Source organism: Saccopteryx leptura, chromosome 11 (assembly GCF_036850995.1).
Source record: "Saccopteryx leptura isolate mSacLep1 chromosome 11, mSacLep1_pri_phased_curated, whole genome shotgun sequence".
Lineage (NCBI taxonomy): Eukaryota > Metazoa > Chordata > Mammalia > Chiroptera > Emballonuridae > Saccopteryx > Saccopteryx leptura.
Window position 1 is genome coordinate 50193977 of NC_089513.1, and position 15233 is coordinate 50209209.

General features: G+C 37.0%; 1 protein-coding gene across 1 annotated transcript in view; it reads left to right on the forward strand.

Annotated features, from left to right (window-relative positions):
- Nucleotides 1-14858, forward strand: part of SMCHD1 (structural maintenance of chromosomes flexible hinge domain containing 1) — a 173213-nt gene extending 158355 nt beyond the window's left edge. The window contains exons 46-48 of the mRNA XM_066353570.1: nucleotides 5116-5274; nucleotides 5541-5655; nucleotides 13683-14858. Of these exons, the coding sequence (XP_066209667.1) occupies nucleotides 5116-5274; nucleotides 5541-5655; nucleotides 13683-13707 (299 nt within the window). The 3' untranslated portion in view covers nucleotides 13708-14858. The remainder of the gene's footprint in view (nucleotides 1-5115; nucleotides 5275-5540; nucleotides 5656-13682) is intronic.
- Nucleotides 14859-15233: the final 375 nt, after the last annotated feature.

A 15233-nucleotide genomic window follows, 5' to 3' on the forward strand; every position in this document is an offset into this window, starting at 1 on the left:
ATCTCCCAGCCAGAAAGGTATTTTTTTATGGTGTTAAAACATAATATACAGAAAATTAAAATTATATACAATACTAACATCATACTTCAGTTTATGACGGCATTGAATGCTTGCAAAAATCTTCTCTGTAGACAATAAATGACCATCTAAACAAACTTAAAAAATCAGGAATGCCTGACCTGTGGTGGCACAGTGGATAAAGCATCGACCTGGAACGCTGAGGTCACTGGTTCAAAAAACAACAACCCTGGGCTTGCCTGGTCAAGGCACATATGGGAGTTGATGCTTCCTGCTCCTCTCTTCTCTCTTTCTCTCTCTCTCTCTCTCTCTCTCTCTCTCTCTCCTCTCTAAAATGAATAAATAAAGTCTTTAAAAAAAATTTAAAAAGGCCCTGGCCGGTTGGCTCAGCGGTAGAGCGTCGGCCTGGCGTGCGGGAGACCCGGGTTCGATTCCCGGCCAGGGCACATAGGAGAAGCGCCCATTTGCTTCTCCACACCCCCCCCTCTTCCTCTCTGTCTCTCTCTTCCCCTCCTGCAGCCAAGGCTCCATTGGAGCAAAGATGGCCCGGGCGCTGGGGATGGCTCCTTGGCCTCTGCCCCAGGCACTAGAGTGGCTCTGGTCGCGGCAAAGCGACGCCCCGGAAGGGCAGAGCATCGCCCCCTGGTGGGCGTGCCGGGTGGATCCCGGTCGGGCGCATGCGGGAGTCTGTCTGACTGTCTCTCCCCATTTCCAGCTTCAGAAAAAAATTTTAAAAATTTAAAAAATCAAAAAAATTTCATTCAGGGCAGTGAATCAATATTTAAAAAGCTTCAACCGTTTCACTCTAGCACTCCAATTTATGGCAGTGTTTCCAAACAAAAAGAATTACCTGTGAAATTCTGCCATATTGACAGGATTTCCAGTTTATCTGGGCATCTGAGTGTCAATAAAACAGGACGGCATTATTGATAGATCTTAGGGAAGAAAAGATTGTAATTAAAGATTTCTGTGCCTTATTGGGTTGTTTATACATATATGCAAGGTTGGTAGATAATACAAGGATTTCAAAAATATAACAGTTGCTTATCCTTCTTGATAAATATCTTCAAAGATACATTCCATATACAGACTAATGATTCAATAAGAACTCAAGTATGGCTCTGGCCGATTGGTTCAGTGGTAGAGTGTTAGCCCAGCATGTGGATGACCCAAGTTGGATTCCCAGTCAAGACACACAGGAGAAGCGCCCATCTTATTCTCCACCCCTCCCCTCTCAATTCCTTCTCTGTCTCTCTGTCTCTCTCTCTCTCTCTCTCTCTCTCTCTCTCTCTCTTCCCCTCCTGCAACCATGGCTTGATTGGAGGTTAGCCCCGGGTGCTGAGGATGGCTCCATTGCCTCCGCCTCAAGCACTAAAAAGTAAAAAGAGTTCAGTGTGAGCATGGCCCCAGATAGGCAGAGCATTGCCCCCTAGTGGGCTTGCTGAGTGGGTTCCAGTTGGGGTGCATGTGGGACTCTGTTTCCTTTCCTCTCACTAATTAAAAAAAACTCAAATATTAGACAAATAGTTTTTAAAAATCAAATGAGACAGTTTAAGATTACTGATACGTGTAAAGTACTTTAGGTTGTAAGTAATCGCAGTCAGCCCTGTCCACTTGAGGCAAAACAGGAATGTATTGGACGGAAATTGGAAGAAATTACAGAATCAATGGAAACTGAAAACAGCCAAGCCAAGACAAAACCAAGAATGGCTCTGGGACATTCAGCAGCCTTGACTTTTTTGCACCTTCACCCTAGGGTACATATTTTAACAGAGCTCAGATTTACAACTCCTAGGAGAGAGATTTTCCCTCTTGAATCAGTCAGCTGTAGTAAAGATCAAATAGAACAGAGCTTTGAGGAACTTCCTCAAAGGATGTGTATCGTGGATGTTTGCAGAGAAAAAACAATTTTCAACTAGACAGTTCCCACAAAAAATCATATTAGCACAATTAAAAGCAAGAGTGTTTGTCTTCTAAATAATTTTGCCTACACAGTATTTTGCATTATAGTATTTAATATGAAATAACAGCAAATGAGCAAAAATAAAAGGAAAAAGATATTAACATGTTATAAAATAAGATGATTAGAAATAAGACCTTGAATAACGTGTAAATACATAAAGTTCTTTCATTAAAAAGCAAAGACACATATTTTAAAAATATCCTTTTCTATATATTTTTCCAGTTCTACCTCAGTGAACAGTGTCACTGTTTCACTTTTACAATATAATCAGGAAAACTAACTTTTTTTTTTTCATTGATTTGAGGGGGATATAGTGGGGGATACAGAGAAGCATCAACATTTTCAACTTAGTTGTATATTCATTGATTGTTTCTCCTATGTGCCCTGACTGGGAATCAAACCCATGACCCTGGTACACTGCTGAGCCACCTGGCCAGTGCACTAATTTTCTTTTTTTAAGTGAGAGGAGGGGAGATAGTGAGACAGAAACCTACATGTGCCCAAACTGGGATCCACCTGGCAACACCCATCTGGGGCCAGTGCTCAAATTGAGCTATTTTTAGCACCTGAGGTTGACACACTTGGACCAACTGAGTTATCCTCAGTGCTCAAGGCCAACACTTGAACCAGTCAAGACACTGATTGAAGGATGGGAAGAGGGAGAAAAAGGGGAGAGGGAATGAGGGAGAAGCAGATGGTCATTTCTCCTATGTGCCCTGACCAGTAATTGAACCTGGGACGTCCATACTCCAGGCTCACGATCTACCACTGAGACAAACAGTCAGGACCTAATTGTTTATTAATACTTATGTTCTTTGAAATAGTAACTTATATTCTAGGAGACATGCCTGAATAAACAATCCTAAAAACACAAGATTTTTTTAAAATTCAGATTTAAAAAAAAAAGTATTATAGCCTTATTTTTCAAGGAAAAATGTTTAATGCTTTAACTGAGTTTAAAAAGTGGGAAATGCCTATTATAATGTTAAGAGAAAATGATTAGGAAATATATAACGAATGTTAAAAATTAAACCTGCAAACTTGTGGAATGAAAAGACAAGAAGAAAGTGAGATGGTAGACCCACCAGTTTTTTCTCAACCTTTATTGGGTTTTTTGTTGTTGTTAAAGTTAAACCATTATTTTTTATTTTTTTTGAGAAAGAGGGACAGACAGGAAGGGAGAGAGATAAGTATCAACTCAAGTTGAGTCATTTTTGTTGTTCATTGATTTTTTTTCTCATACATGCCTTGACCAGGGGGCACCAGCTGAGCCAATGACCCCTTGCTCCAGTCAGCAACCTTAGGCTTCAAGTCAATGACCTTGAGGTCATGTCTGTCATACCACATTCAGGTCGGCAACCCCGTGTTCAAGACAGATGAGCCCACACTCAAGCTGGTGACCTTGGGGTTTCGAACCTGGGTCCTCAGCATCCCAGGTCAATGCTCTATCCACTACACCACTACCTGGTCAAGCTAAGTTAAATCATTCTTAATGTTTTTAGAAATAGTAACCAAGATTAAGTGCTATGGTTTCTAGGACAAGAATATTTTGATTTGTTTTATTATGGAAATAAATCAAGTAGTATAATAAATTTCCAAGGACTTGTCACCTAGCTACTTTTATCATTTATACCTACCCTTCTCAACTTACCTCCCTCCTCCTCTCCCCAGGTGTATTATTTTGAAACAAGTCAAAGCAGAGGTTCTAGTATTTTTTTATATACCGTATTTTTCGCTCCATAAGACACACCTGACCATAAGACACACCTAGGGTTTTAAAGAGGAAAATAAAAAAAAATTCTGAACCAAATGGTGTGTTAAAATATTTAATAAAATATACTACAATAATATTTCAACAATGTAAACTCAACAGCAGTATTAACAAACATTAGCACTGTTATTAACACATGAGAAGAGACTTTAATGTTTAAATACTCTTCTAATTGTCCAGGAACTCATCATTGCTAGTGTCAGAATTTAAGAAAGCCCAGTTACTCACAATCACTGGTATCATTTTCTTTGCTATTATCATATATGATACCATCTTCAGTGCCATCTAAGGCAGGGGTCTCAAACTCGTGGCCCGCCCACCAATTTTGTGCGGCCGCAGACTGGCCCGCAGACTAATCCATGAAGTTTGATTAGTCTGCGGGCCGCACAAAATTGGTGGGCGGGCCGCGAGTTTGAGACCCCTGATAAGGCATTGCTAATGAGCTGGCGCTCATTTTACATGTTTACCAGTGCAGTGCCCTGCAGCAGCTAAAAAAAATGAACATTCGCTACATAAGACACATGGGCATTTTCTCCTCCACTTTGGGGGGGGGGGGGTGCGTCTTATGGAGCGAAAAATATAATTTTTTCTAGTCATCAATGCTTATCCATTTTTTTGCCAATAAGTTCTTTAGAATCATATAGAACAGTGTTTTTCAACCACTGATCTACAGATTAGTCTGCCAGAAATTTCATGCCGGTCCATGAATTATCCACCCTGATGTTGTATGAAGATTATAGATCCAGTGATCTACTGTTATTTCCCCATGTATAAGATGCCTCCATATATAAGACGCACCTTAATTTTGGGCCCCCAAATTTGATAAAAAGTATTACGTAAAGTTATTGAACTCAAGTTTTATTCATCATAAAATTCATACAACTCCTCAAGCGGTGCAAATAAAAAACATCTACAACCACTGTATAAGACACACTCAGTTTTTAGACTCCAAATTTTTCAAAAAAGGATGTGTCTTATACATGAGGAGATACGGTAAGTCGAATGGTTATGCTTAGGGTGATTTCTGGTCCCCAAAATAATTCTCCTGTTCTACCAGTCTCCGTATGTAAAAAGTTGAAAACCACTGATGTAGAACACAAAGTTTGAAGAGATCTAAATATTTTTAGTAAAGTCTACCTAAAGTCAAACAGTTGAAGAAAATTCAGATTTAACAAGCCAACAGCCTTGTGCTGAGGTCTAAGCTGTACTTTTTTATTTCATTTATTTACATTGAAAGTTTTATGACTTTAAAAGTTGTTCCCACAGGTTACTATAATGTAATACCCACAGTTGCTAATTCTTCTTTCCTAAAACCCTAATTTGATATCATAGTTTTAATGAAATGTCTTTGGTTTCTTTGCAGATCTTCTCCAACAGTATCGTAATGCTCTGGACAAGTTAAACAGTCTGACCAAAGACCTTAATGGTCAGTTAGAGTATCTTCAGTCTCCTGAAATGAAAAAGAAAAAACAAGAACTTGATGAACGAGAGAAAAATCTGAAAATAATTGAGCAAAAACTAGGTATGTGCTTACTTTTTGTTAACATCTACTTTCTCTGCATGAAGATTAATAGTTATGATTAAAGAGGTTTAGTCATAAGAAGAAAGAATGCGAATGATACAGAACGTAAATCAGACACTCAACCTCTAAGTCATCTGACAAATGGCTGTAAACTGTTCTTTCAGGAGTAGTAAGACCACTCTGAGTATTACTCATTATTTTTCTACAAATTAAGTTGGCTTGCTTATAGTTCCAGTGTTTTAAAAGTTAATTTTCTACCTTTATAGGTATGACTCCCACACGTAAGTGCAATGATTCATTACGTCATCCGACCAAGGTTGAAATGACAAATTGTCCAATTCCTCCTAAAAGAATGAGAAGAGAAGCTACAAGACAAAATAGGTGAGTCTACTTAAGACCTAAGACTTATCACTAGTTAGTTTATCAAAGCTGTTGTCTCTTTATGTTTTAAAAAAAAAACAAGTTAAAAAATAATAAGTTTATTTACAATTTCCCTCTTGAGTCAGAGTTAGTATTTTTTCTTAAATTGAACTAAGTGATGGATAATGAAGGAAGACATAACCATTATATTCTTCTAGAGTGCTCCAGTTTTGTAAATGATTTTACTAATTATTTGGAAAGTTTAATAGTTTGTTTATATGTTATGTTAAAAGTCAGTGTTAAGATTTAAATTGCTTTTCTGTTGTTTGGCTTAACTTTCAAATACACAGCATTCTGCTTCATAGGGTCAGCAACTTGATAAGTATAGAATAAGCAAAACCATTGGTACATTACTTATTTAAAATGTTTTTATAATGTTTGGTTTGGAATCAGATACCCTTTAGATAGCTCACCAAAAAACCAGCAAAGCTGTCTGCAGCCTAATTCAGTGGAAAGAAAACTATCCTTTTTAGCTTAGATATTAACAAGGCCATCACACAGAAGGGCCATTATACAAGGGTTTCTTGTACATTATTTCAAAAAGTTTAAATATAGACTTTGTCTGTATGTGTGTCTCATACTGACCTTAGAGGAGTTCCTTGAGACTATGGTGTTTAGAATTGGTATTTCAGGCCCTTGCTATCTATGTATTCCACATGTATGCAGTAATTATTTGAGTGCTATTTTTGTGCTAGAGTTAGATGAATAAAAGTGGGACATATAGGCAGGAATTTAATTCATTTCATATAATAGATACCTTAAGGCACTAGAGCTTAAAATGTCTCACAGATTTGAGAAGAGCTATATTTACGAGTGTACAGGAGATAAGGGGAATTTAGAAACAAGTTAAATGATGCCACCAGGAAGCAGTCAGCCGAATCCAGAATGTCAAAAATAGGATGTTGCGCCTGACCTGTGGTGGCGCAGTGGATAAAGCGTCGACCTGGAAATGCTGAGGTCGCCGGTTCGAAACCCTGGGCTTGCCTGGTCAAGGCACATATGGGAGTTGATGCTTCCAGCTCCTCCCCCCTTCTCTCTCTCTGTCTCTCCTCTCTCTGTATCTCCCTCTCCTCTGTAAAAAAAAAAAAAAAAAAAAAAAAAAAAAATGATGTTGTACAGGAAAGATGACTGCTTTTGTTAATAAATCAGTGACATAAAAGAAAGATGAACTGTTTGTTGTAGAATAAAAGTGATTGAAATATATAACAATCAAATGTAGTATGTAGACCTTTTTTGGATCTGGATTTGAATCTTTAAAATAACAACTTTGAAAAAATTTGGAGAAATTTTAATATTACCTGGAGATTAGCTATATTAGGAAATCATTAATTTTATATATAACAGCATCATAGTATTTACATTAAAACATTAAAAATGTATACTGATATAATATCAGTTATTGTCTTGGATATACTCTAAAATACTGCAGGAGGAAAAATATGTGACAAGATATAAAAACAAGACTGTACAAAATGTTATAATTATTGCAGCTTTTTTATGTAGGTGTCCCATAATTTTTAAATTAATGTTTTATTAAAGATGGGGAGTATTTTTCCAGTTTTCTAAGAGACCAGTGAAGCAATTTCTGCTGAGCAGTTCTAGACTAAAATACATATGTATACTTGAAGCTGCATCGTGGCCTCAGCACTGAATTAGCAAGACTTTGCAGTTACAACAGCACTACTACAGTGTCATTGATTTGGATCTTGTTAAGATTTTGTGGAAATTCAGAGATGGTATGGGTTAAGGTTTTTTAGGTTATCATTTTGTTGTTAGTACTATCATTTATGAAGTCATACATTATATAAGTCAAATAGGAAAGATTGTGTTATACTGTTAATGTGAGCCACATATGTTATTTGAAATTTTCTAGCAGCCACATTAAAAAGAAACAAACTGTGCTCTCCCTTCTGGGAGCACGCCTGTACCTTTTCCTTCCCCCTCCTCCTTCTCTTCCTCTTTCCTGCCAGGTGTATTTTTCTTGCCACTCTCTTTCTACTAAGAAACAGACCCTAGGAGACTTGCAGCCAGGGCAGCAGTGGGCAGCAGCAGCTCATCCCAGGCTAACTTCCTGAACCTATCTCCAAGACCCCCTTTTCTCTAACTTTCCTCGGCGTAGCCAATTAATTCTTTCTTTACTTGCTGCACAAAAAAGAGAAAAGAAACATTAATATTAATAATAGTTTTTATTGAATCTAGTATACAAAATACTGTAGCATGTAAACAGCATGAAAAATTATTACTGAGGTATTTTAACTCTTTTTTTCATACAAAGTCTAAAATTCTGATGACAACAAAATCTCTATTAAGACTAACTACACCCTGACCTTTGGTGACACAGTAGGTAAAAGTGTCAACCTGCAATGCTGAAGTCATCAGTTCAAAACCCTAGGCTTGCCCAGTCAAGGCACATAGGGGAGTTGATGCTTCCTGCTCTTTTCTCTCTCTCTCTCTCTCTCTCCCCCCTTCTCTAAAAAATGAATAAATAAATAAATCTTAAAAGAAAAAAGTAACTACATTGCAAGTAGCTAGTGGCTATCAAATTGGACAGCACAGGTTTGGATTGGACAGAAAGACTTACAATGATGAAATCTTGTAGTCTTTGCATCTTCACCTTATTCCATTTTCTAAAGGCAACCTTTGTGTTAATTACTTAGTTTAATCTGTTGTTGCCTCCATTTTTTAAATATACTTAGGTCTAATCAACTTTCAGACAGTACAGCTCCCCCAACCCCTTGGTACGGAGATTTGTCTTACCTGGCCCACATTATGACTTCTGGATTGAATTATTCTGAATTATTTTAGAACTTTTTCTCTGTCATGATTGGTTTGTTGTGTTCTATCTTGCAACCACGACCAAGTTCTCCATGCTTTTTTTAAAAGGTAGAGACTAGTAAACCACATACATTATATGACTATGTAAACAATTTGTACCAAAGTTGTGTGCTAGAATTCCTTTGCCTTCTCTGTAATGTTCTAGGTCACCAGTCAGTGTTCCAAAACATCAGGATCAAGTAAATCTTCCATACTATATCAGTTCTTAAAATCATATTAATTTTTTTGTTAATTTTTTTAATTTGAGAGAGAGACAGAGGGAGGGAGAGAGAAGTATCAACCTGTTGCTTCACTGAGTTATTCCATTTAGTTGTTCACTCATTGATTGCCTCCTGCAGGTGCCCCAACTGTGGGTCAAATCTGCGACCTCTGGCTTACCAGGTTGATGGTTTATCCACTGAACCACCCAGCCAGGTCCTAAATTTTAATCTAATTCTTATTTATATTGTTTCTAAGATGTTATTAATTTTCTTGGAGTTTCTTGTTTTCTTTCTTTTTTCTTTTACTATTTATCTTGATCACATATTCTTCCTCCTGCTCCAGTGACTGGTAACTATGTAGGCTTCCTGGGTCTTCCTTGGCTACTATCTTGGGTTGAATCCACTATATCTTGGATTCCTTGATTTTCTTTCTCTTATATTTTTCTTAGGAAAAGTATATACAAAGAAACTTGGAGCCCTTCCATGTCTGAAAATGTCTTCATTCTGCCTTCACACTGGATTGAAGTTTTCTGGTGATAGCAGGATAGAAACAAGGCTAGAATATACTGAAGGAGGAGGGACTGGGAAATAATCTAGAGACAGTGGCAGAGACAAAAGGGGGATGGAGCAAGATGATAAAAGAAAGGAAACCACAGCCTAGAATATACGTAGATCAAATATTCAAACCAAAATTTTGGAAGCTTTTCAGCTGCCCCACAAAGTTAGATTACAGTGATAATTAGTTAATTAAATGTTGGTATATTGGCTTCAGGTATACTTGGTGACACCCTAGAGCAGTGGTTCTCAACGTGTGCACCAGGGTGCACTGGTGCGCCCTAGAAGATTTCCAGGTGTGCCCTATGGTATTTCAGAGAAATATGTGCCTGTTAGGGACCAAAAAACCAACAAGGATTTTGGAGTTTAGAGTTTTGGGGGACAGAGGTGTGGGGAATTGGCTGTAAGCTGACAGCCTGCCCAACCCCCCGCCTCACTTACCTGATTAGGTTGCAAAAGACTGTTAAGCTGGGGTGCTGGATAGTTTACACTACCCCCCATGTTCCCCGGAAAGACTGGAGGCAAGTTTCTTCTATCCTTTGTTTGGTGTAAAGTTAAGATGATATGTATGGTGGGGGTTTTCTGCACTCAACACAATTAAGAGTAAAAAGAGAGGAATTCTTCAATGTATTGACAAGGAAATGAGAGTTTGCCTTTCAAATATATGCCCAAACATTGAAGAAATCGCTAGGACACATCAGGCTCATGTTTCTCATAAACACAAGAAAGAAAAAACTTAACACATTTGTGCCAGAACCTGCCAAATTTACTAAATCTTACTAAGAATGTATCTATATATATAAAGATAACTTTTTTGTCGTTTTTTTTAACCCTTCTTTTTTACAAATTCTAAAAATCATAACTCAAAAAATGTAGCAAAAATGTTTTTTAATGTCAGAATAAATTTAATTTTGTATTTAAATTATCATAAAAGCATGCTTGGATTTTATTTTATTTTTTTCAATATTTGACTTAATTATTATAACATTTCTCAGAAATTTGTATATAGTGCGCCTACAATTATTTGTAGGATTTTAAATGCTCCCCAACTTCAAAAAGTTTGAGAACCACTACCCTAGAAGCTTATCTAATGCTAGCATCTAGGGAGCTAGCAACCTGGTAGTTGGCTCTCCAGCCACACACTTAAATCCTCTTGACACAGGTCTCCCGTCTCACTTAAACTTTTCACTCAGAAAGGAGACTTGTTGGAAAAATACAGGGGGTCCTTGGGTTATGACAGTCTAAGCATATGATGTTTTAAGTTTACAACACTCACTTCTAAAAACTTTTAAAAATTGAGACATGTTTTGATTTACGCCATTAGCATCGTACTTGTGGACTACGTGGGTGAATGAGTTGGGTTGCACGTGGTGAAAGAATATGCAGTACAGTGTACAGTACATTCATGTCCTTTTTATTTTCCTGTGGCTCAGTTGTGTTTTTATGTTCTAGATTATATTTTGCAACTGTGTTAGAATAGGTAAGTAACTTAAGCTAGAGTATGTTTTGCCTTACACCAAAATTCAGGTTACATCACTGTCGTAGGAATGGAACTGTGTCATAACCCGAGGACCCTGGTAGTTCTGTGTTTTTAATAGGAGAAGAAATCCAGCAGCATAATTTGCTTTCTTAAATGTAATCATACAACCAAGAATCTTTATGCATACACATATGACAGAAAATCCAGGAAAAAAAGCAAAACCAACCCTGGAAGATAAATTTTACAAACTTTTTTTAAATTTATATATATATATATATATTTTTGTACTTTTCTGAAGCTGGAAACGGGGAGAGACAGTCAGACAGACTCCTGCATGCGCCCGACCGGGATCCACCCGGCACGCCCACCAGGGGGCGACGTTCTGCCCACCAGGGGGCGATGCTCTGCCCCTCTTGGGCGTCGCTCTGTTGCGACCAGAGCCATTCTAGCGCCTGGGGCAGAGGCCAAGGAGCCATCCCCAGCGCCCGGGCCATCTTTGCTCCAATGGAGCCTCCTCTGCGGGAGGGGAAGAGAGAGAGAGGAAGGAGAGGGGGAGGGGTGGAGAAGCAGATGGGCGCCTCTCCTGTGTGCCCTGGCTGGGAATTGAACCCAGGACTTCTGCACGCCAGGCCAACGTTCTACCACTGAGCCAACCAGCCAGGGCCTAAATTTATAATTTTTAATGAGATTGCAGAAGGAGCTCTATTCATAAAACTTAGAGGGTATTAGGAGAAATATGCAGCTAGGACAAGATTGTAGTTACAAATACTGTTGCTGAAATTAAAAATTCAAAGGAGGAAAGTCAAAAAGACTTCCTAGAAAAAAAAATATGCGAAGACAAAGGAGAAGACACAGAGGACCAGTGCAGACTAGTAGGAATCCTAGAAAGGAGAAAATGTAGGAGAGAGTTTTTCAGGGATGAAAGGGCACATTGAATGCCCAGCACAATGACTGACAAAGGGACACCAAGATAATTCATAGTAAAACTTTAGAATATCAAGGCAAGATGGAAGAGTGAAAATTTTTTTCAGAATGAAAAGGAGAAACATGTTGTCGGCACAGATGTTGGCACACAGAAAACAAACAAAAGAAGTCAGCCATTGTTGTTGTTTAGCTTTGTGTTGGCAGTTTTAGAATGAAATTTTGGAAGCCTATGGCTTCCTCTCCTTTTGCATCTTGTTTATCTTAGAAAATTTAAAATCATTTTAAATTTCCATTTGAAACTTAAATTTCTTAAGTTTCTATATAAAATTTAAATTACTGTTTAATTACTAATTTTCTCATAAACAGTCTTGGTCTATGTACTCCATAAATTTTGAATTAATTTGACACTATCTCAAAAACAAAGTTTTGCCCTGGCCAGTTGGCTCAGTGGTAGAGCATCAGCCTGGCTTGCGGGAGTCCCGGGTTCGATTCCCAGCCAGAGTACACAGGAGAACCACCCATCTGCTTCTCCACCTCTCCCCCTCTCCTTCCTCTCTGTCTCTCTCTTCCCCTCCTGCAGCCAAGGCTCTATTGGAGCAAAGTTGGCCTGGACGCTGAGGATGGCTCTGTGGCCTCTGCCTCAGGTGCTAGAATGGCTCTGGTTGCAGCAGAGCGACGCCCCAAATGGGCAGAGCATCGCCCCCTGGTGGGCATGCCGGGTGGATCCCGGTCGGGAGCATGCGGGAGTCTGTCTGACTGCCTCTCCATTTCCAGCTTCAGAAAAAAGAAAAAAAAAATACAAAAAAAAAAAGGGAAAAAAAAAAGTTTCTCAGTATTGCAATAGTGATATATTTCATCTATACAATCAGGAACAAATTTATTAGTAGGACATAGCAACATAATGTTTGTTTATATTTATATATTTTTATTTTTATTTGTATATATATTGCATACTTATATATTTATTATAAGCTTTTATAGAGATTACATATCGTATTTTATCAACTCAAAGATGTTTTTAATTAAAGAGAAACAATTTCATGAACATTAAAGAAAACATTGCAGATTAACTCATGACATTAAAAGATGAATTTAAGAGATATTAAGTGTGGAAAAACATTTAGAGTCAACAAAATATACTTAGCAATATGTGATACTACACAGTAGACTAATTTCTTAATTTTTTATTGATTTATAGAGAGAGGAAGGGAGAGGGAGTAAGAGAGGAAGCACTTGTGTTTTCACTCAGTCATGCACTTTTTGGTGTTTCTCCTGTGTGCCCGTACTAGGGGTCATACCTGCGGTCTTGCTGTTGCAGGACGACGCTCGTCACCAACGAGCTAACCAGCTAGGGCAGACTAATTTTCTGTAATAGAGACTTTAGGTTTCTAATCCATTTTCTACTCATAAGATCACAAATTAGCTCTTTATCAAAAATATGCATCTTCTATTTGGAGATAGCAGTTTAGGAAACTATCATTAGAAAATAATTAGATATACCTAAATAAAATTATCTGCATAAATATATATACCAAGGTATTTACTATGTTCCTATGTGAATGGAATAATAGGTATTTTTTAATGGTTTTTTTTTTTTTTTTTTTGCTTATCTTTATATCTTTTTTGTAATAAGCCTTATAATTGTTAATTTTTAAAATTGTAATTTCACTTAAGAAAAGGGGAAGTAAGTGAAAATCTTCAGATTTGGGGTCTGAGATTATACCATGTAAAAAACTATGGTACAGATTACTTACTTACCATTTCTATATATGTTTACTGCTTTTATTTTGAGGTTTTCTTACCCTTTTTTAATATACATGTCAAAGGAGTGATTATGTACATTGTTTTAATTAAATATGTTTATACCAAGAATTATAATTAATAGAACATAGTTCTATTGGATACTTAACCATGCAGGTCTGATGAGGGAGTTTGGGAAAGGAAAACTTTGATACATATAATTTATTATGTTTTCTTTTTCTCATTATGACCAGGACTATAAATAAAACAAATGTGTGAAAGGTGACAGAGAGGGGGAGCTTTGGTCTCAGTAAGAATGCCCTGCCTTCTACAGCTCTTTTTCGGAAGACCAAGAAGTTGACTTACCAGACTGAATATTCCTGGGGACAGTACAAGAATCTGGGGCATTCATTTTCATGCCTGCCAGATGGGACTGAAAGCAACCATTCAACTTGATGAATCTCACTGGACAATGTGGATTTACTATAATTATTCCAGTCGACATGCCCTTTGGCTGTCGTTACCTTGCAGATGTGTCAGAGGAAAATGAGCAAATATGGCAGTGACTGTAAAACTGGCACATAGCATATATTAATTCTGAAATAAAGTTATATGTAGTGTTTTTCAATATGATTGAAACAAACCTTTTTTTGGAAACAAACCATTTTATTACTTTTGTGTGAATTTATTTAACAAAACTTTTGTCTCATGTGTCTAAGGAAACTTCCAGAGGTTAGGTATTTAATTTTAAATATATGAGGAAACTCTTAATGAAGAATTCAAAATAAAAATAGAAAAAGCACAGCTATCTGGAAATTCAAATGTTAAAATACATGATAAAATGTTAAATCCATGAATGAACTTGTGACCGCAATAGCATTTTTAAAGTTCTAAAAAGTTAGCCTGGTATATATAAAAAACATGCCTCAGCATTAATTTTTTAAAGTTTTGTTTGCCTCTGTTAATACTAGATTATATAGCCTCAGCCTTAATTCTGCATTTGTATTATAATTTTTTATTACTATTTTTAAAGGATAAAGAAGTTGTAACTTCTACATTAATGCAATAAGGGCCTTCTAAAACATTGCTTCAAACACTTTGAATTGTGTATTAATCAGAGCTAACATGTCAATATGTATGTCTTTGTGTAAGTCCATTCATATTGGTCTGTGAAGTTACTTTGTAAGGAAATACTTTTGGTACAGTTTTGCGTCCCAGGAAATGTATGTGTTTTTTAATCCTTTTTAAAATATACATTGGGATTAATAAAGAGTTGGTCTTTTTTCCTGTTGAATAGACTTTTTAACAGAAAGCACCATAAAAGTTACTACCTTAGTAAAAACTATAGATGTTAACCTATATATAGGTCTTTATAATTGGAGGTCATTTAATTGTTTTGGTGAAGAAAGAAAATAGCAATAATAGAATTAGTTAAAGAAAAAAATGGATTTCTTTTAAGTGATAATTGTTTTTATCTGTTCTTAAATACTGATGCTAAAAAAATAAGTGTCATCTTCTATAATTATACTTTTTAAATTTTTTATTTTATTCATTTTGAGAGAGAGAGGAGAGAGAGAGAGAATGAAAAAGAGAAGTGGGGGAACGTAGGAAGCATCAACTCCCATATGTGCCTTGACCAGCCAAGCCCAGGGCTTCAAACCAGTGACCTCAATGTTCCAGGTGGACACTTTATCCTCTGCACCGCCACAGGTCAGGCCAATATACTTTTGACTCTCTGACTTGGTTATTTACAATTATTTTAAATAGGTGGGATTAATTCAACTATATTTTTAGTACATAATTTT